Source organism: Calypte anna, chromosome 1, assembly GCF_003957555.1.
Source record: "Calypte anna isolate BGI_N300 chromosome 1, bCalAnn1_v1.p, whole genome shotgun sequence".
NCBI classification, from domain to species: domain Eukaryota; kingdom Metazoa; phylum Chordata; class Aves; order Apodiformes; family Trochilidae; genus Calypte; species Calypte anna.
In genome coordinates this window covers 127,822,269-127,845,820 of record NC_044244.1, presented here as the reverse complement: position 1 = coordinate 127,845,820, position 23,552 = coordinate 127,822,269, and the positions used below count along the sequence as shown (strand labels likewise).

Genomic DNA, 23,552 nt, shown 5'->3' with positions numbered 1-23,552 from the left:
GAAACACTAAAACTATTGTTTTACTAGAGCCTCTTAAAATTTTCTATATATTTAAAAAAAAAATAATTTCTGTATTCTGTGACATTTCTGAGTTAAAATGTATGAAACTTAAATATATACTGGTTTTGTATGTGATATCCAGGATATTTGCACATAGTTTTGCTTAGGTTTTTTTTGCTAGCTTTCTCACTAATATGACATCTACAATTTAAGTGTGTCCATTCGAGCTGTCTCCTTAGCGTTTCTGTAGGAACAAAAATAAGATTAGTTTTTCTGAAATATTGAGGGCTCTACTTTAGGATAAGATAATAAGAATAAATATATGAATAGAATCTTGTCAAAGTTGAACAAACAAGCAGTTTAAGAGGTCTGGATGCCATTATATTCTTTGGTACTCTGAGATATTGCATCCAATTATTTCGTTATAATTTTTATTTAGTTGTTTAGTCACTTGTCTCTTGAATTAGATTCAGTGTGTTAAGAAAATATTTTTCTCCCTCTACATACTTTATAACAGTGAAAAGTGAAGGCATCAAAAACATTTACCCACACTTTTTCTTACTATCCTAATTCCTACATATGCAGACAGTGGAGGTTCCCCCCTCATTATCACTTGCTGGTATCTGTGCAACTCTGAAACATCCAGGATTTTTTGTGGAGTCTCCTTTTATCTCTTAATGCTCTTACTGTCAGCTTCTTTTGGATAGTTATCTATATATATTTTCCCTGTACTTTGGACCTGCAAATTCAAAACTTTTTCTTTCTTTGTATTTTGAAGCACTTTTTAGAAAGCACGAAGGGACTTGGCTACTGTCATGCTGCTAGAGCGGGTCATGAGTTCTGCTGCTAATGGAAATAGAGTAAATGCTGATAATAGCAAATCATTTGAACAACATTTCATTCTAAGTGCTTTCTGCCTTAGAAATAGGTATATTCATAGTTACTTTGTTAATATCCATGAAAATAGAAATTACTATTTCTTAAGAATTTAGACCCAACTTTTTTACATCTACTACAGGCGTGTGAAACCTAGACAATGACTCGGAGGATCAATTATTTTATGGAAATTTATTATTTTGATGCAAATTCATTCAGCAGTATATCTTGAAGCTATTAGTAAACCTTTTCCTAACTTTAAGCCACAGAGAAATGAAGCTGTCCGTTACGTTAGGCACAGGTATTATGCTATTGCATATCTAGTGGTACTAGTTGGAGTTTTATTTTGAATTTATTGAGAGGAGGAACTGACCTATTTTTAATTGTACTGTACTTTTATATTCTCTCTGAAATGATCCAGATTTTAAAATCATCTTGTAATTTTGACTGAAACAGAAATTATCCTGAGACATCACTTCATTTGATTGGAAGAAAGATCAAACGTAAATATGTCCAAACAAGCTATGTCTATTCCAGTCACCTATTACAGGAACATCTCAGGCTGAAAATTAACAGTACATAAAACCAATTGCAATAATTTTTATATAACAATAATGCAAAAAAAACCAACCCAAAAGGTGAGCTTGAAATCATAATAAATTGCTTTTGATAATTTTAAAAGGTAAGCAATAGTAACGAGGTTTGATTGTCAGTATTTATAGGACAAAATCCTCTACTGATAGATGGAGTAATGTATTTTTCTATTATTCAATAGAATAAATTTGCTTTGGAAGCTTTTTTTTTTTTTTAATATATATAAGGAAGGAAAGAGTAGTATGGTTTATAATCCAAGTGATCTAAAAAAGATATTTTAAATAGTTTTCATTATTCATCATTCAAGATATTAATAGTGATATACCACAGAGTTCCGCTTTATATATCATCCTTTGTAAAAGCTCTATTCCCAGTGTTAGGTAATAGCAGTCAATTTAAAACAGAGGGAGGAAAAAAAGATATATTCTTTTAGCTAAGATTCAAAATGAGGTTAAAATTGAAATTTGACACCATGTTGTGGATGACTGCAGAGAGTTATGTCTGTACTTTGCCTGCTGCTTCCAATTTTTCAGGAAAGGTCTAGGTAGCCTATTGTTCAATATAATGCTGAAGGGTGAAACTACTGAGAAAGCATAGATAGTTAGGCATGAAAATACAGCCTGGGGTATTTTATACTGTTTTAAATCCCTTTTTAGAAGAATTTAGGAGAACAAAAATAGTATATAGCTAGTCTGCCTGGAGTTTTCCTTGTATGAGGACTACAAGGTTGCTGCCTTTTCTCTGTTTCAGTGTTGTCAAGTCCAAGCAAAACACAAAACCAATGAGTCAGATCCTGAAATATTCTGAAATAATTTAGCCATTTGGGTGCTTGCTTCACATTTCTATTATTACTAGTGAAACTTTGATTTATTTTTTAATGAAAAAAGAATGCAAATAGATAGAACAATGTTTAGCAGCTAGAGTTTAAAGACAGTGTATATTAAGGGATTTCTAAACATAGAATGGCATTAAGCAACTCGTGATATCACTAAAGATATTTCTAATAAAGATTAATAACATGTAGGCATACATAATAGAAGACTGTCTTCTGCAATGACCTGTAATTCCTGCCCTGCTATTCCTAACCTCCAGATGTATCAAAAAATTATGCTCCAATTAGTCTTTTGAAAGGAAAACAGCAGTCAATTCTTCATAGGCTAAGTGAGGAGATAGCTCTGATGTGGAGTACATTTTGCTTTTTGTACCTAACAGCAGGGAGGCAGAGTTTGCCGAGTGCTTCCTTTGTGCTTGGGTAATGTGCAAGTTTTCTGTCCTATTCTGTAGAGATTTGAGAAAATTGTACTGTGAAACTAGGATCTGGGAAAGTGGTCCAATGTCTAGGTTTTAAGAACTGTAACCAGTGTGAATGGTCTTCACCACTTACTATGGAGTTTCTCAGTCTTCTGATTACACTGGAGGGAACAGTAAAATGAGAACTTCTTTAGGCAATCCAATCTATCTAGAATTATTAGTAGATTCAGACAGGGATACAGAAATAAAATTAACCTTACACTTAAACTAACTTCTATATAGACCAGTTAAAATTTTCTTTATGTGCATACCGTCCAGACAAGAAGCTGCTGTGCAGAACCAGGATCCAGCTCATGAACTAAATCATCTCCCTAGTATAACTCTCCACTGAAAAATCCTTTCATTTTAAGATATCTGTAATATTATGTCCTTATATTTTTCTTGTATTGTCATTCAGAATTAACTGGTCCCATTCAACAAGAATTTTTTGAACCATATCTTAGTCATGGTATTAATCTGGACACTATCCTGCTAGGTAACTCATAATCCCCACCAAATTTTGAAAATCTGAGTGACTGATAGATATGGATAAAAATATCTTTTCTGCAGAAGATGCACACAGTTTATTGTCACCTTCACTTGTCTCAATCCAACCATATTAAACACTGGCCAGCAAACTGTTGCATGAACAATTCCTTCTGCTAGATAACAGGCTTTTTAAAGGCCCACCAAGTAGCACCCATGTAAACTTAAATCTACATTTCCTTTAGATTTTTATTTTGAAAATATTTTTTTACAAGAATGTAAACAGAACTAATTCATGCATTTTGTTCCTGAGTTTCAGAACTGGTAGCCATGTGATGTATTCTGAGAACAGAATTGCATTTTGATGCAGTGTCTTACAAGACTAAATTTTTAAGAATGTTCTAAAAGACGTAGCATTGTTGAGATACAAATTTGACACTGCTTTGCAAAAACATCTTAAGCAAAGATTTTTGCTGGACATAATGTTTTATATTAGAGGGTTTAAGTTTTCAGATAACAGACTAGATACCTATATGCCCTTGACTATTCAATACTGTGAATTCTTATAAAGCCCATAAAAAGTAAGCAAAAATATGGTGTAAGAAGGAATCATGAGATACATTTTCTTTTCAGCCACAGTACTGCATATATGTATATAAAGATCTATGCAAATCGAGTTTTCTTGCTTGAAGTTTCCACTTGCCTTTCTAAAAAGTGAAAAACCTGTAGAAAAACAGGTGGATGCTGAATCCTCCAACTGAAACAGAAAAGATCATTGAGGAGTCAGTAAGGCAGGCACCATGTATGGCAAGGTGTGGGCTTTACAACACAGCTATGTGGTGTTTTAAAGGTCTAAGATGCTGTGAGGACAGAATTGTTGAAGTACTTTGTTATAAAAGTTTGTTCTTTTTCTGGTGACTTATTTAAAAAAGGGAGATACAGAAAAATCAGGCTCTTAGTTGTATTTTGTTTGTAAATAAAATGAACTTTAAAAGCTCTGTGTAATAAATCGTAGCAGATGTACTGTAATAAAGGTGCTCTTTGTAGGTGGAAATCATAAACCTAGAAAGTTAAAAATAAGTTAAACACAATTAAAAATTCAAGCTACACAGGATGTTTAATATTTGGAAAGTCAGTCTCTTGGAGGGGGATATTATTTTAAGAAGAAACTGATTTCTGAGCAAACAAACTTTCATTTCAGGTGGAAAATCAACAAACTGGGAAGGAGGTATTCGTGTGCCAGGGCTTCTCCGTTGGCCTGGAGTGTTACAGGCTGGTGTCTCTATTGATGAGCCAACAAGTAACATGGATATATTTCCTACCATAGTCAAACTTGCCAAGGCACAGCTACCTTCTGGCAGGTATGCTCAGTTGTTATTTCTATTTTAGAGAAACTCTCATGAGTGTTTTTTACATTCTGGTGACTTCTATTAAAATAGAGGTGAGAATGAAAAGAAAAAATTTTAGAAGCACCAGATTTTAAAAGCACCTTTTTATCATTACATACACTACTATTCCATTCGTATTGACATCCTGATATAATTTACAGAAACTTATGTAAATACAGCATAACTTGCAAAACAAGTATCAAGACACCAAGAAGAGAAGACTACTAAGAGCAACATACTGTCAAATTAGCCCTAGAATTATTTATGAAAACCAAAAATGAATGTATCAAAAGAGGCTCTGTTCTGCATGAGAGAACATGGTAGAAAAAGGAACAGCAACTTTATTTTAAACTTCACAAGCTCAACTTTGGCCTGCTTGCTATAGCAACACATCAAATGCCAGCTAGGCTTTTCTCAGTTTTTTTGTTCTCTACCAAGTAAGTGCAAATAATCTCTTACAGAGCTTTTCAGCCTGATAAGAAAATAAGAAAATTCACTTGACTTCTAAATTTCATGAGATGCTTTATTGACAATCCTACATCCCTGTGCCCTGTCTTGTTCAGGAGATACCCAGTCTCAGCAGCAAGGTGCCTCCACCTAAACTCTGTTACCATCCCAATCCACTAAGGGGAGAAACCTGCTTGAATGCATATGTTTTGAATACATCTACCATGCACAAACAGCTTTTGAGCACGACGTGGGGAAAACCTGCAGTGGACAGAGACACTCAGATAATGTTTGTTCGAGTGCTTGAAGGAAATGGCAGGGGAGGACATTTAAGACATGAAAAATTACTCAGACAGGTCTTGAGAGATCCCTTACAAGTGGTAACCCTCTCAAAACTAAGCAATTCAAATTGTTCTTAATGTGGCCAGATCTCTATCCACTTGTTTTCGTATTGCTTGATCGAAGGCTAAGCACCAATGTTTTCTTTTTGATCTCCTTCGTTGGTAGAAATCCCAATATACTTGTGTAACTTCCACTTGCAAGTTGATCCACTCTGATTTGTCTCTGTAGACTATATGTAAAATTACTGCTTTATGGTGGGTCGTGTACTAGCTTGAAGTACTCTTTGATCCAGCAGCTGAATTCCTATCACTCCACTGAATTCTTCCCAAGACTTAAGAGAAATTACTACAGCTATAATTAAGTCACTGGGAGGAAGCAAGTTAAAAAGGAAATGAGGAGTTGCTCCTAGTTAGAGAAAAATAAGTCATGAGAAAGAAAAGTCTCAAATAACACCATGAAACCAGCAGTACTGGGAATATTACCAGACAGCTTTTTCCGCATCAACAGGCTATAAAGCAGAAAGTCTACAACAGGAAACCCATCTGTCCTGGTCCTTGACAGTGAGCAAGGGGTGAGACAAGTGTGCAGTACTCAGGCAGAACTACATGACAAGATTCCAGGTTGATTTACTGCCCATCCTTTGAGAGGAGTCCTACTCAGAAGGGTGCTGTTGCATACAATTGCCACCAAGAATTTCATAGTCACACGTAGCTCATGGCTTAAAAAAGAGGATTGTGTATCTCTCTTGCAGTGGTTACGCTAATGTGAAAAGCATTTTACATGGTAATGAAAATTAACATATATTTTTAAAAGTTTTTAAAATTTCAAGATTTTCTTATGAGGTGTTGCTCTAGACATTTAAAAAAGAATTACCTGCTGATCTGTATGTCAGCAAAAAGTAATTTCCTACAAAAATTCCTTTAAAATTTGTAATTTACACAGTTCCTGCACCAGCTAATTCCACCAGTTCAAAGGCTTAATTTATGGAAACAATTAAAGGCCTTGCTTATTTTATAACTCTTTTTTATTGCAAATTACAAGCTCCTTCAAAGCATGATCAAAATTATCCAAAAGCTTTTAGAGAATTATATATATATATATACATCTGTGTGTGCATATGTGGTTGATAAACATGTATTTGAACAGAGTTCATTTTCAATTTTCAAATGACTACATCTTTCTTAAATTCTGGCATACATAATTTCCTGGACCAAGTTCTTATCATTACTTCCAGGAATGCTAACACAGCACAGCATATATTTCTGTTGTTTCTGGGTTACGTTATCCCCTGCTTGAGTTGGAATATCTGGAGCAAGTTAGTCACATATGTGTTGTAGCAAGTTAGTCACATGCATCTGGCCATGCTCTCAGAAAAGAAAAAAGAGAAATATGAGTTGAGGAAACAACCATTCCTGGTGGAAAAATGAAAAATTAACGTTTCCTTAAATAATGTAAAATCTAAGGTGTAAAACCTGAAGGTGCTCTGAACTGTCTCTGAACTCTGAATTCACCAACTGGAGGCAGCCATTCAGATTTTATTTTTTTTAATCAGTGGAAATGAAGTTATAGTATCTTCTTAGCATAGTGGGGTTTGGGTTACTGTTCTGACTTTGAAATTCTTTCTTACTCAGAATTCTTGATGGACATGATCTGATGCCCTTACTTCAAGGAAAAGTTGCCCGATCCAAGCATGAATTTCTTTTCCATTACTGTAATGCATATTTAAATGCAGTGCGCTGGCATCCAGGAAACAGTAAGTAAACTTGCCTGTTCACATTTTAAATATTTCATATAATTTTTATTGCAGCTTGAAAAGAATCAGGAAAAAGCCTTGGGCTAAAATAACAAATAAATTGTTTAAAATATCTGGCCCATTACCTTCATTTTTAACTTTTCTTTTTGCTAAAACTCTCCTGTTCACCATTTTCTGTTGGACAGTAGTTTGCTGGTATGCATTAATGTTATATTTTTTTACCTTTTCTGAGACACCCTGTGTTACAGAATGAAACTGTCAAGGGTAACTATTACATCTTTCTAAAAACACTCAGGTAATAGGATGACTTGCTGAATAACAGCACAGGTATGATATCAGCCCAGTCTTTATTTTATGATTGAGATAGCAAGGTGTAAGAGACTCCCTGAGACAAAGTCATAGTTATCCAATAAATAAACAAAATATTACAGGATCTCTTTTTGTGCTTTCTATGAATGATATGATTCCACTTTGAAGGCCAAGGGAAAAAAAGCTTTTCCACTGATTTGCTCCTTTTTAGATAACAGGTCACTCTTTCTGGTAGCAGCTTCCACATTATCCAGAGCCTATTTCTCTTTCTATAACAATCTCAGTACAGAATGAAGTCAAACACACATTTGTCTCATCTCAGTTGACATTTGAAGTGACAACTTGTGTTACAGCTTCAAAATGATGAATCAAGAAATGCTTTGGTGTAGCATTTTTTGGTTTAAGAACCTTGGGAAAGGGTTTGCTTAATAGGTGATATGCAAAACTAAAATGAGTTGATAACTCTGTCTTCTTGGTCACTTGTGTGCTGACTCTCTATCTGTCTTGGACTTTAAAATAGAAAAAGGGAAAATATTAGGTATAATATTTATTTATTACTACTTTGCCTGTGAAACTTGAATTTGATAAATAATCATGAGGAAGAACAAGCAAGATGTGGTTATCTAGAACCATTTTATATCTGAGGTGGGATGAAATTATTCTGTATTACAAGGAGAGAAGTAGGCAGAACTGCAGTCAGGCAAAGAACCTGTTTTTCTCAAATATGCGCATTTACAAGATGGAGTATGCCTTGTACTTGCAAGCTGAAAGGGAGTTTGTTTGATAGGAAATGAAGGGGAGCAATGATGAGGAAGTAGTCTATCACATTTATCTAAGGGGCAACTATGTCAATTGGGATTCTCCCTTTATCTTTTCTCCAAGACAATAAAAAGAGCTAGACCACTCTGAACCTGGCAATAACATTTTCATAAAAGTTTTATGATTTTTATATGCAAGAGATTTTTTTGTATTCTGCCTTGTGAGATTACATTGTAGTGCCAGACTGGGAAAGAGCTGAATGTTCCTCTCTGCTCTCTATTACACTGGCTCCTTGGGAGTGCTCAGCAACTTCTTTCTTATTTGTCCAGTCTCAGATATTAAAAAATGCCTTTTCCATGTAGACAAGGCAATCACATTTGTAAAGATATCTGTTGCAGTCAGCTAAAGGTTTGCCCCTGTTCATCTCTCTCTCATATGTTAATGTTGTAAAGAGATAAATATGCTTGGGCTACAGCTGTACACACCTGATGCTATCTGTCTTGTCGTGGGTATTTGTGGGAAAATGAATACGGCTGGTTTTCTTCTGATATTTCAGCAACACTGTATGAAGCAACTGATAAGTTCAAAATGCATTATTTTACTAGTTACAGTATTACTGCCTTCTGGCCTCCCACCATGACTCACTCTTTACAGCTAATCTCATAGTCAACCCATAGTCACTATATCTGCTACTAATAAGTGATATTTTAGTATGTGTAAGTGAACACAAGTAAAGCAGAAGTAGAATGCAACTATTCATTTTTTACCTTTTTTTTTTTTTTTACTGGAAAAACATTTCTTTCAAATACTTAAATCAAAATGTTGCAGAGCTTTTGCCTAGCAGCAAAGAGCTAAATTAGAAGTATCCTATAGCAACAGTTCATTCCTTATACTTAGGAATGCATTCAAGAAAGTGAATGAAGCCATGTTAAGTTAAAGACAGATTAGAAAGCTGGAAAATTGTGCAGCTTTCATTTAATCTCAGCATGCTACTATTATCAGTTACAAGCCTGTAAGTCTTCAGGGTTTGGGTATAAACTGATCACCATTCTTAACTCTACATGTATTCCATATCTAACACACTTTGTAGCCTAAATTACTACCACATTCCTCCATGAACACAAACATTTTCCGGTGTCCAGAAATGACTGTAGGATCTCTCGCCTTTTATGTGCACTTTGTCAGTGACTATAGCCAGGCAAATAGAACTTAATTTACAGAGGGAAGCGAGAAGCAAATACTTAATATTCTTATGGATACTCTTAAAATACTCTTAAAATAGTGATATTCCTTATATAAGAGAAATCAGGTAATTCTTGAGAAAAATTTCATCAAGGAACAGTTGTTTCTTTCTGTATGCAAATGAAGTCTTATAGCAGGAAAGACTTGTGTTGCTCTTGGTATGTGTTCCCCAGATAGTTAGTTTTGGAACTGTATAAAACCCACACCAGTTACCTGTACATTTGGGCCAAATGCCACTTGCCATCGTTTACTAGCAGTCCTTGCTGCTTGGAGAGGGACCAGCAGACTGGAAATCATCTAACGTAACCCCCATATACAAGAAGGGATGGCAGGTGATCCGCGAAATTACAGGCCTCTTAGTCTGACTTCAGTACCTGGGAAACTGATGAAGCAGATCATCCTAAATACCATTACTTGGTACATGAAGAAAAACTTGGTGATCATACCCACTCAGCATGGGTTTGTGAAGGGCAGATCCTGTTTGACTAACCTGATCTCCTTCTATGTAAGGGTGACCACTAATGACCCACCCCATTATTGGATGAGGTAAGGGCTTTAGGTTTTGTCTGCCTTGACTTTAGCAAGGCTTTTGACACAGTTTCCCACAGCATTCTTATGGAGAATCTGTCTGCTCATGGCCTAGATGTGTACACCCTTCAATAGATCAAAACTTGATTGTGTAGTTGGGTCCAACGAGTTGTGGTCAATGGAGTTAAATCCAGCTGGCAGACAGTTCTGAGTGGTGCTGGGGCTGCTCCTGTTTAACATCTTTATTGATGGTGTGGATAAAGGAATAGAGTGCACCCTCAGTAAGTTTGCAGATGACACTAAACTGGGTAGAAGATCGGCCTAAGGGTAGGGAGTTCTGCTGAGGGATCTAGATAGGTCTGATTGATGGGCCAAAGCGAATAGGATGAGTTTCAAGAAGGCCAAATGTTGGGTCCTGCATTTTGGCCACAACAATCCTCACCAGAGTACTACTGGCTTGGGGAGGAGTAGCTGGAGAGCTGCTCGCCCAGCAGAGAGGGACTCGGGGGTCTGACCAACAGCCAGATGCACATGAGCGAACAGTGAGCCCAGGGTGCCAAGAAGGCAGACAGCATCCTCTCCTGTATCAGGAGCACTGTGACCAGCAGACCAGGGAGGTGATCTTACCCTTGTACTCAGCCTTGGTAAGGCAGCACCTTGAATGCTGTCTGCAGTTTTGGGCACTGCATTATAGGAAGAACACGGAGGTGCTGGGGAGGGTACAGAGGAGGGCAATCAAGCTGATCAGGGGTCTGGAGAACAGATCTTATGACGGGAGGCTGAAGGAGCTAGGGCTGTATAGCCTGGAAAAAAGGAGGTTGAGGGGAGATCTTTTTGCTCTCCACAACTACCTGAAAGGAGGTGGTAATGAGGTAGGTGTTAGTTACCCCAGTGACTAGGGGTAAGAGGTAATGGGTTCAAGTTGTGCCAGGGCAGGTTAAGATTAGATATTATGAAAAATTTCTTCACCAAAGTGGTGAAGCATTGAAACAAGCCGCCCAGATGCAGGTAGATGTGGCACTCTGGGAGATGATGTAGTGACCAAGGTAGTGTAGCACTGATGGTTGAACTTGATGATCTTGAAGGTCCTTTCCAACCATGATGAGTCAGTGATTCTGTGATTCTAAGGAAAAATGCATGTATCAGGAAGTGAGAGGGAACAAAAAGACTTGCTTAGTCATTTGGTACCTTGTTACTTCCAGTACTCCACAGTTCCCTTGATAACTGCTTTTGTCATTATTAGATTTCCACTGTGCTTTGTTGGGAAAAAAAAATTAAAAAAAAATTAATTTTTCACTTTTGGGCTAGATCCATGAAACAGGTAAATGTAGAGTATTTGAAATTCATAGTACTTGCACAACTTTCCTTTACTTGCAGAGTTCTGAACTCTGACTTAAGGAGGTGTATTTCTCACATAATTTAAAGAAGGTCAGAAACTTCAGAATGAACAATAACCATTTTACATTTATATACTTAGAGGCTAAGTGTTCCTCATAACCAAATCAATGCACATCTTCATTAAGACATATTAGTTAGGTCAGTTACTGCATTCACATTATACTTTCCCCTTCATCAGCCCTTTGAAGGAGCATTTAGAGGATGTGTGCTATGCTGTGCATAAACCCCAAAGCTTGAGGCTTATCCTCTTCAGAGATGTGATGAAAAGAATCTCTCATTCCTCTAACCTACTTCTTTTTCTCATCCATAGAAAATAAGCTAACACCATTTTCTTCTTTGTCTCTGATTCACTTACATTTTTCCTGGTACTAAAAAATAATGCACATTAATCTTCACATTCTGAACTTAAAAAGGAATGAAATATCAGGCAATTTTCTTTGCTCTTGATTGATGTCTCACCCTCACAGAGTCATGCAGGTTGACACTTGTTATCAGTGCCTTGGAAACAACCATGACATAGTTCTAGCTGCTGGGGGATGTCTTCCTGTTATTTTGAGACCTTAGAAATATGAGTAATTTAATTCATTTGTTAAAAGTACAGAGGAAGACATGCTAAAACAGAGTCAGTGAAATACTATGATTTCTTAGTGTCAGTGCTTATTGTCCACAGCTGCCTGCTGTGCTATAATACAAACATATGAAAGAAACACCTATACAAAAAAAAAATCCCCAAATGTTTTTTCCTGCCTCATAAGGTGTAATCATTTAGGATTTTTAATCATCAAACATTTACATTAAAAACATAACAGTTGTAGGATTTGCCTTTACTTCCCTGAGCTTAGCCACCCAAAGTTTTCGTAGCTTTGTGTTAGTTGTGTATGTCAGATTATGCCTAATTTATCTCTGCTCATATAGTGTTCTGCTAGTGCAAGTATGCCAGTACTTGTGCATTTGCTAAAGTTATAATTTAGCATATCTGAATTCTAAAAAAACTCTCAAGAGCTGTGTCTCCAGAACCTTATGGGCATATGAAGCAGTACTATTACAAATGCATTGCTATGACAACTTAATTACAAGGAAAAAATTAATCAGATACAGAGCAAATATGCAGTTGAATGGAACTGCTGCATCTTTCTGGCTCCTCTGGTTGTGTGCAAAATGTTCACTTGGTAGGGAAGAAATATATTGTAATCCTGTGTAATAAACATTGAAAAATGTAATGCAATACAGCCTGTAAACTGTATTTTGGTATCAATAAAAATATACTAATATATCTGATAAATACTAGGGTGACTTTGCCGGCAGCACTTCACTTTTTCTTTTTTGAAATGGATTTCATTATCCAGTGGAAAATGTCATTTAGTAAACAAAAGAGAAGAAGACTTGATATAGCCATTTAAGTGGAAGCAGAGTAGATAATAGATTCAAACTAGCTTATCATGGAAATATAATGACTTTTAAAGACAGCAGAATTTCACTGAAAAACTTTACATAGAAATTTTTCACTTTGCCTTACTTAAAAAATTGGCTATATTTCAATTTTTGTTAATTCAGAATTTCTTGAGTGTTGTAATCTACTGCGATTACTGAAAATAGTTCAATCAAATTCACCAATCAGGGATTTTTTTCCTTATTATTGAAAAATTCATAGCTATTGTGATTCCTGGCTGTTGGGATGTCCTCCATCATCAAACTGTCTACAGTATTTCATGAGAGATATTTTGTTATTCCAGTAAGGATGAGGGGACTTTCCATTTAACGTTTGCAGTATCAGCTGGTACAGGTTGAAAACAAACAAAAAGAGAATGAGAGAGGAATATTTTCTTTTACACATCTTTCAGACTGGGTATGTAGGATAAATTTACAGAACAGGGTTTTTCTTTGAGAGGTTCCTCTGTGTTCTGTTTGACTGAAGACATAAATCATAATAATAAAGAGAGGACAAAGCAGGAAACACCTCCTCACATGGGCCATTTTGTAACAGAGGCTTTGGACACCTATACACTTTCTTGTGAAATGAAATTGAAAAATGGGATATATCTGAAGAACTGAAAGTAAGAAGAGGAATTCCTCACACTTTTTCTTACCTTTTAAAAGGTCTATGATATGAATACCATAAGGAGTAATAAGGGTTATCATCTTAATTAAGATGGCTTGTATCATCTACAGTATCATTCTCAGCTTCATTTTCAGTCATATCACATTGAGTCTTAACAGTTAAAAACTGTAAACTGCATATGCTTTAAGAATTCTAACTTTTGAACATAGTAGTGTTCTGAGAAAGACAAGGTGCAGAAAACAGTCTGGGCAGGCAACAAAAACTTGGAAACCTCTATGAATCTCTACAGAAGCACTCTTTTCTTTTTTTTTTCCTTTTCTTTTTTTTTTCCTTTTTTTTTTTTTTTCTTTTTCCTACAGCCAAGTTCTCAGTGTAAGGGTAGGTAAGGCTGGCGGTTTTCAGTAGCAAATGGAATTGCATTAATTTGTCTGAGAGAGATATTTTAGAGTATAAGTGGTGACAATATACTTCTGTTTGAAAATGCCAGCTCTTTCTTGTTCAATCCTATTAGAGGATTTAAGGAAAATAATAATTCGTATATCTACAAAATAAATTAACAGTTGTTTTCTCTAAAGTGGAATGTGAGAGAATATTTTCTGAAGTAGAAAGTATCAGAGATATCAGTAAATATTTGGTATGTTAGAGATATCTCTTAATATTTCTTCTACTTGCTCTATAAACAAGAAATTTCAGTTCATACATATTCTGAAGCCTCCTAAGTTTCCCATTCTCCTTTTCATTATTTTATTATTAATAGAGGAGCAATTTTTTAATTGAATTCTTTGCCACAGAATGTACGAATGCTGTGGTAACTTCATATGTAAACTATAGGATGTGCTTGTCATACCCAGTAGGCCCACTGGCAAAACCCATACCCTTGGCTGGCTTTTTCCTGTTCTTTTGCTTTCTTCCCTGAGGAACTTTTGCCATTTGTGGTTTACTTGCTTTCTCTGTGGTGAACAAAGGACTTAGAGGATGCTATTACAGATTAGTAAGGATTCATGTTGACCCTGAGAATGTCAGCAGTTATAGGTACATGCTTTCATTGTTTAGCTATACAAAGGAAGGTAAATTTAATAGAAGTTTGATCCAGGAACTTCTTCAGCAGTGTCTTCAAAAGGAGAGATAATACTCCTATGTTTCTATAGCTGCTGTCAAGGAAACATTTTGCTTTCTTACAAAGAAATATTTTTTTTAATCGAATCCTGTTGTACAATCCTAGTATTGTTTCTTAGAAAAGAACACATGGAAAAGGGTAAGCAAGAGAGAAAAGATAAACATTTGAAGGTGTAAGATTTCCCTGTTGTCACAATTTTTTTTGCTTTCTACCTAGAAAAAAATAGACTTGTTTAGTTACAGTAAAATTGATGTAGAAATACTTTTGTCTCAGAGAGCCATTCCCTGAGTAAAAGGGTAAATGTCCTTTGACATTGACATACACTCAGACTTTCAGTGATCATATCACAGTGCTTTTTCTCCATATAAAAATAGAAATCACTATAGACTGGCCTATTAAATCCAGGATATCTTGACCTAACTTAGTAATGTTCTTAGTGAACAGATTTTGACAGATTTCAATGATCATATAAAGGCAAAGGCATTTAAAGTAGCTAATTCAATATTATTTAAAGTTTAGCTTGAATGGCTTACTGTCAGCTATTGTGTCATGCACTTGTGACAGTACAAAAGAAAAATCTTATGGATTTATTTTCAGAATATTCCACATCTAACACTAAAGAGAAAAAAATATCATTTAGAGCAACTGTTTGATATTTTTTATCTATTTATAAAGTTAGCAGTCGTCAAACAAATATAAATAATAACAACTACATAAAAGAATAGATAAAAATGCACTGCAGCTTTCAAAAATGAATTTCAGTTTATGAAGTAACATAAAAAGTGAGTCTTTAACAATTTCTGGAGCATTACACTTCCAAAAATATCCTCAATTCACGGTTGGATTTGAGCCTACAGCATTCTGTGTGTTAGATTCAGAACATAGAGCTGATTCACCCTAATTTTAAAATCAAATTCAAATGGCATGTGTTGTCTTAGGCAGTATTCTTCAAGGGAAGTATTTAATGCATGCACAACCCACACAAAGCATTGTGTGCGCCTCTGTCATCCTATTACTACTAGAAAATAAAGCAAAGTATTTGTTTATTAGAGAAATTCCCTGAAAACCTGGCTGTCAAGAGCAAGATGACTTCTCAGCATGCCATAAAAGACCTTGCCATGAATAGCAGACAGAATAATTACAGAAAAAAACAGTGGCTGCACTGGGACAATGTTATGCGGGAGGCCAGGGTGCACCTGTGGATGATGTGCACTCTGTCCTATGTGAGTGCTTCTGAATTTGCCTCCTCATCATTACATTAGAAAGCCAACACAACCAGAAATATTCAATAATTGGTGGGAATGTTCTCAGCTTGAGAAAAGCTCGCCTCTCAGTACAAACAGTGATTTTCCTGTTGATTTTAGAACACTTTTTATTTAATCTCAAACTATTAGAAGATATGTAGTGCATTATATTTTTCAAGTATCTTTTTGTTAAGACCTCCAGACTTTCCTAAAACTAAAAGGATGGAGAAAAACACATCTTTTAAGATTAATTTCTTGTTTGATTGTTCTTAGTAGACAAAATTTCTCTGTAGATGGATTTGTGTGAAAGCTTTTTGAAACTGAAAGAGGCTGCATGTCACTTGTAGTTTTTGTCATAGTGGTGTCAATGGCATCTTAGCAGATATGCAGAGTCCATGAAGTAGTATAGAACAAGTTCCTACAGATTATGATATTTTTCAGTTTTACCCAACAATTTAATGTAAATAATTCTCTGCTGTTCAGTCATATTTAGCAGAATAATAAATATAATACTTAAACATTTATTGATTTGTGTTCTCCTAGATAATGGATTTTAATGTCGACATGTGCGAGACTCACTCACTGTTCTTCAGCACTGGCATTATAAGGAAAATAGGTTTTTTAGCATTCATAATAGGAGAGAGAAGCCAGAAATCCAAACATTAAAAGTCAGCAAGACCTTAAAAAAACCACATTAAGATCATATTATCTTATTAATTAGAATTAGCACGAGTGCACTAAAGAAAGACTGACCCTTTTAGTATTAGGTAATGTTAATCTTCCATAAGATAGTTTTTTCATTACCAAGTGTGTGCTATTTTTTCATTTTCAACGTGTTACCTCTCTGTTGTACATTAATTTTTAAATGGTATGATGTCACAGAAGAAAACTTCTCAATCATCTCACTTTCTCAGGAAGACAAGTAGAATCCTTAAAATTCACCAGAGTCTTCAAGATTAACTTAATTATTTTAGCTGGGCTCTCTTCAACACCTCAGTGTGATATACAAGCAAGATCTCACTCTGTACCTTTGATCCACTTAGATGATTCTGTTCAGTGACAAGTGAAGACTGATCTCAGAACTGAGAACATTATAGGTACTTTAGCATCAGTTCATATTCTGATAGCAAACTACTTAACCAGCGAAGCTTTATAATGTAGGAAAAGCTTTATAATGCAGGTTCAACAATGTCTTGATCTATTCTGCTGCTTCTGATTCCAAACTGAATGCAATTATCTATTCTAGACTTTCCTTAGAGAATTAGAATTCTGAAAGTTTTGAGTTTGTTCACTTTAATTTTTTTTCATGAACAGAGGAAGTGCCACCCCAGTTCTTCCAAACTCTAAATACTTGATAACTTCCAATATCTATTGTTGTTAATCAATCATTTTGTGGAGCTACTAAAAGATGCCATGATACATATACATAGTTGTCACGGTTTAACACTGGCCCGGCAATTAAACTGAATAACAGATACTCTCTATTAATCTCTCTCTCCTCCTTGATAAAGAAAGGAGAGAGAATAAGGGAGAGAGACTTATGGGTTGGAAACTAAACTACACAACTTTAATGAAACAGTAATGATAAATACGAAAAATTACTAAATATATACAAATATACAGGAAAATGGAAACCACGTTCCTCCCCCCTCCTTCCCCAGTAACTCTCACGTCACCACTGAGGCTGCAGGGCAGCCCTGGGAAAGTCCAGGCTGGACTCCTGGAGTCGGCAGCAGTCAGGAACTGGAGGCAGGAACACACAGATATGGGCTGGCACGGATCAGGACCACAGTCAGACGAACAGACGGAATCCTTCCAGGATGCCGGGGGAAGGAAGGGAAGCGGGAAAGGCAGGAAGGGCAGGCAGCCAGAAACTGGAAGCAGGAAATCTGGCTTGGCCCTTGTGATCCCTCAAATTTATACTGAGTATGATGTATATGGGATGGAATACTCTGTTTGGTCAATTCTGGCATCTATCTTGTCCATTCCTCCCCAAAGAAGGGCTGCAGGAGGGACCTCTTTACTCCTTCTGGAGGGTCAAAGTTTTCCTCAGAGCTGAGCAGTGTCCTTGGCTCTGCACACCAGTCTCTAGCAGTAACTATAAACATCAAGTGTTATCAATCCTAGAAGCAGGCACTGTCTGAGAAACTTGCTGTTAATTTCAGCAAGTGCAACTACTTAAAGAGACTCAGCTAAAAGCAAAAGTACAAGACAGAAAATCACCTTTATTATGGCCCAAACCAGGACAATAGTTAAGTAGACAGAGAGAATATCAAAGTATAAATGGTCTCGTGAAGATTTTGACTCTGCCTTTACAAAAGTATGAGGTAGACAAAACATAGTGAGTCTATAAATCTACCTTAGTGAAGATTTACTCATACTTTAAAAATGGTATCTCAACACTGTGAAGTTTTCTTTGAATGCATTTTCCCTCAATTCTTGAATGCTGTGGAAAATGTTACAGTTAGGACTCATTAGGTTCTCATGGCCATGGTGTTTTAGAACTGCAAATGCTTTAGTCCAACTAGGATCTAGGGGAACTCCTTGTCCTACAGCTGGCCATGGGTGTACTTTCAAACCCGTTCTTTGTTTCTCTTCATTTCTCAAATTATCCCAACATGCAGCCTAGGAAATGGGATTTCATTGCAACTACATTCATGTTTGCTTTTAATCAGTTCTTACTTTTTTGTCCTCGACATGGTTATGTTGTATTAAGGGAATATGCAATTTCTGCCTATAGTATGCAGAGTGTGAATAGTAAGGCATTCACATAAAAATGGAATTCCCTCTCCATTTAATGCATTATAACAAACGCAGAAAGTAAATCAATGCCTTTTGCAGTAAAGCTTCTCCCATTATTTTATCTGCATCAGGTGTACTGATAGATTTTTTTCTTAAAGTCTTATCTCCAAAATTAATTTTGATTCAGAAGTGTTATATAAAAGTTTAAAGTTATGAGTAGCACCTACAGAGGATGACACTGAGAGTTCTATAATACTGATGGTAAATTCCTTGTAATATTTATAGCTGAAAATTGTTTTTAAATTCTGAAAACAAAGCACTTGCTACTAAAGCAAATTTTCAGCCATAGCCAGAGCCTCTATGACCATATATCTTATATCTGTATAATTCAGAAACAACTGTAACCCATGAGTGTACAGGTCAGTTTTTGAAATAACTTAGAAAAAAGCCCAAGATAAACAAAACTTTTTTTTTTTTCCAGTGAAAATCAGTTTCATCAGTAACAACTATTTGTATGTATGCCATAAAATCACGAGCTTATGCGTAAGCATATATAGAACCATATGTTTTACAGAAATGAGGATGGTATGAATTGTGCTGTATGGGGGAAGCTTTGCCACAAAAGCTTGACATTTTAAAAAAAAAATATATATCATTTGGAAGAATTCATCCCAAAGGAGCTGGTCAGCAGAAGATGACTAAAGCTAGAATTAAGTGAATGCTGGAGAGAGGAATATGTAGCTTTTGTGCCATGGTGAAACTGAGAGATTGAATAGCTTTTTTTAAAAAGAAATACAGAAAGCACATAGAATTCTGTTTGAAGTCCTGATTGCAATTGTCACTTTTAAACTTTGAAGGAAAACTTTGAGACCATACATTATTTTGATTTTCATTCTCTATTTTTATCCTCCTAGTGTGGAAAAAAAGTTAGTAATGTTCAATTTATCTTTAGTTGCAGAAAATGCATAATGCAACATGAGATATGGATTATAATAAAATGAAATCCATTATGAAAAATAGATTATGATATTTGAAATATTTTTTTCCTAGAACAAAAGTAAGTTCTGAACACAAATGTCTGAGTTTAGTTTCACAGTCAATGGAAAAATAATCAGTCAGTGGAGAGAAAGCAACTGGGAACTGCAAAAGAAAGAATAGAGGTTGGTTGTTCATCTGTTACATTACATTCAGCTCTGCTCTAGCTGAGCTGCTAGGTTATTTAGAAGTTCTGGGTATCTGAAGAATGTCATGGTGCTCTAAACACCTGGATTATGTAGTGGCAACAAAAGGCTGGCTCAGAAATGTGTTCACAATGAGGCTGTAATAATAAAGAAAAGCTGCTGAGTAATGTTTTAACTGGATTTTGGAGCTTGATGCTCCAAAATCCAGTGCCTGTGGCTCTAGAGCATTATCAAAGGCCTCTTTTTTTCCCCTTTTCACATGTAAAAATAGAACTAAGTTCTGAGAAGTATATTTGAATATTTAGCAACTAGCAGGTTGAAATAACGAAAATTAAATTTAATATTTGTGTTACACATAATATTTTTAAGCATATCTTTCAAAGCATATAATCCAATTTTAAGTAACCATGAGAATTGTTCATATTTTGAAGACTGAAAATACGCAAAAGTTAACATGTTGCTGTGTCTCTTTAACAGCTTAAACATGAAAAACTTTATAAATTGTTATCTCACATTCAAATGAAATATAAAAGTATAAATCCTATGGATGCTGTGAAGAGTTATTAAAAAAATCACAGAATATTAGGGTTTAGAAGGAACTTTTGGAGACTGTCTAGTCCAATGCACTTGGCAGAGCAGGTTCATCTAGAGTAGGTTGCACAAGATGGTGTCCAGGTGGATTTTGAATGCCTCCAGAGATGAAGATTTCACAGCCTCTCTGGGCAGCCTGTTTCAGGGCTCTGTTACTCTTACAGTAAAGAAATTCTTCCTTATGTTTCAGTTGAACTTCCTGTGTTCCTTTAACAGGTATTTCTCAAACTTAGGGTGTTGGCGAATTTCTACAACGAGCCAGGACAGTGTCTACATGTACAACTGTCTTGAGTATTCCCCACTAAGTATTTCTTCATATTTATCAAGATTGTCAAGCCTGATAAATAGAAACTTTTTTGAAATTTTTTTCATGGAGAAAGGTTATTGCTTTGGCATGAAAATGCCAGCAACAGATTTGTACCTCATCAACATGTGAATCTTAGTTTTTTGCTGAGCTCATCAATGCCACCTGTGCCTAGACACACAATTAAAATGTGTCATGGCATTTACACTCGGTCTTTACTAACCAATTTCAAAATAATCTGCTTGCTTTGTGGTGTAAATTTACCACTATTTATTATATTTCAGTTGCTACATATTCTGACAAGGTGTGTGAGAACACATTTTGTCTCAGACAAGGATAGTGGAGCCTTTAGGGAGACTTAAATTATCTGTATTCTTCAGTTATCTGAGGATTTACATATATGTGCAGTATGTCTGGATAGAGGCATCTGATTCCTCCTTTGATAAATTTTGGTGTCTTCTTGGGGAGATGGTTGTGGAAACAGACCACCTTTTTTACATTTCAGTTTTTGGTATTTTTATGTTAGAAAGACAAGGAGAAAGCAGTGATCTGAAGTTCTGAAGTCAAAACTAGACAGACCTGGGAGATGCAGCAAGACAGTAAAATCTTCTATAGTGAAGGTGATGATATGGGTAATATTAAAATTATTTAACAAGTCCATTAGCATGAGGACTTCCATTTAAATGCAATTTGATCAGAAAGCTTCCTCACATCTCACATCCTAACTGAATTTCAGGTTCCTCTCTGTGTCTGCACAGCCTAAGTGCCAAGACCTCAGTTAGGAATACTGACTCAATGTTAGTAAAGAAAAAGAGTTTATGCTTGAGCATGTACAGTGTAAATGCCAGCTGGTTAGAGACATCCTTGGAAGTATAAGAGAAAGTTAAGCAGCCGTGTAAACGTTGCCTGCATTCGTATGTTTTAATCAATCACTAGACTGGGGCTGTAGTAAACATTTGTCAGTGTGCAATGCACTATAGTATGAAGCAAATGGATTACTGCAAACTTCTGCTGAATGCTAAAACAAACCTCTTTTGCAGCTGAAAACCATTTGTATAATACATTTTTTTTCCATTGCAACGGATGAGAAATGTGTGCATGGTTACTTGCCTTGTGGAGAACAGCACAAAAATGCATAGAGGAAGGAGCCTCAGTAGAAAACACAATAGGAAAACATCCCCTGGTGTTTCCTGCTATGGTTACTATTGTCACAGATCTTTAGAAAGCATTTTCACAAAGAAACCAGGTAAAATTGGGAGATGAAGATGGAGTTTTCAAAACGATCAAGTAAAAATTTTTGTATATAAGGCTTAAAAGCCAAAAAACAAACTAGCACTATGAAGATGTTTGTATTTCACAGTATCCTTTGAGTGCTGTCATCACTCAACTTCCATGAGAAAGGGTGGTTTATATATAAAATTCATATCTTGCTACATAATGCCAAAAACACTCTCAGTGGTTTTGAGGAAGTACAACGTGTGACTGAATGACTTTAGACTGCAAGCTGCTTTATGTTCTATTTATTTATATTACTTCCAAAATAATGCATTTAAGTGATTAAACTAAACCATAATCTATGAGAACATACTCTTGGACCAGTAAAAAATGTAGGATTTCATGCTCAAATATCATGCTGTTTTTGTGTAACTTATCTTTGTAGCTGCCTTGCATAACAGAGCTGTGAGAGTCCCACAGTAAATAAAAGTAAATGTTGGGTTAAGTTTGTGCCCAACTTAACTTTAGTGCCCTCTTCAAAAATATATAAAGCCTGCTAGAATTATGAGATTTTATTATATAGGTATCTTTACCACCACATTCACAGTATTGGTCTACCTACCATACTTCAATTGTGATTCAGAGAGAGGAAGAAAAAATAAAAATAATAAAAAAACCCCAATAATTTATGTCATGTATTAACAGAAATAAACTCAAAAATCCCGCCTTTCATGGACCATGAAAATAACTGGATAGAAGTTTTAAGTTAGGATCTAGGTTATAGTAAATTCACAGGAATTTTAACATTCACTTGAGTAGACCACAACTGTACAAATGCAGAAATGGAATTAGGATAGGCAACGTGAGAGGTAACTGAGGAATAGGGCAACCCAAATGAACTCTGAGACAATCATCTGCACTAAAATCTTTATTTAAACTCCAAGAAAAGTTCATGAAGGATATGTATTTGAGCAAGTTAGTAGATAAAACACTAAGTGAAAGGAGTGTGCCAATAAAATGTCTTTTTCTTCTGCAATAAAGAAATGAATGATAGTAGCACAAAAGTTACAATGGAAGACACCATCCATCAGGAGAGCTCTTAAAAAATACATTGTAGAGAACAATTGTGCAGTGGCAGGGGGATGAATTAGATGACAAAAAGAAAATTCATTTGAAATATCTGAAATTATCTTTCCTTCTTATTTGCTACAACTGGATCAGAGGAAATTGCATGCATTAATATGAGAAAGAGACATCACATAAGCAGAGTAAATGCAGATGTACTGTAACTCGTGATTAAATTTCAAAAGTCGTTGAATGTTCATTAAGAATGAGTAAGATTCATTAAAAAGTACAGACATGTAAGGTATGAACAAGGAAGTCAGACTTCTCTTTGCATTTTCTGGCTGCATGATTTAAATATGTAAGTTTTACATATCTGTGAGAGGAGGAGAAGTATACCCCACTATCTGTGAACACTTTGGGAATCTTTTGTAAGCAGCAGCACCTTGCAGATAGATATTTGATCTTAGAAAGCAAAATTAAAGATGGCCTAGAGAGTGCTGGAGAGACAAAAAGTTCCAATGTTTCACTTTAAAAGTGTCCAACAAAGATGTAAGTGATTCCAACACTGGTGGTGCCTTTATTGGCAGAGCTACATCTTCCAGCACCTGAGCAGAGCAAGCAG

The 23,552-nt window shown here is 35.6% G+C and overlaps 1 protein-coding gene across 4 annotated transcripts in view; it reads left to right on the top strand.

The window, feature by feature from the left end:
* Positions 1 to 23,552, top strand: part of STS (steroid sulfatase) — a 110,942-nt gene that overhangs the window by 71,749 nt on the left and 15,641 nt on the right. For all 4 annotated transcript variants that reach the window (XM_030447498.1, XM_030447491.1, XM_030447507.1 and 1 more), the window contains 2 exons: positions 4,448 to 4,607; positions 7,055 to 7,176. In XM_030447498.1, the coding sequence (XP_030303358.1) occupies positions 4,448 to 4,607; positions 7,055 to 7,176 (282 nt within the window). The remainder of the gene's footprint in view (positions 1 to 4,447; positions 4,608 to 7,054; positions 7,177 to 23,552) is intronic.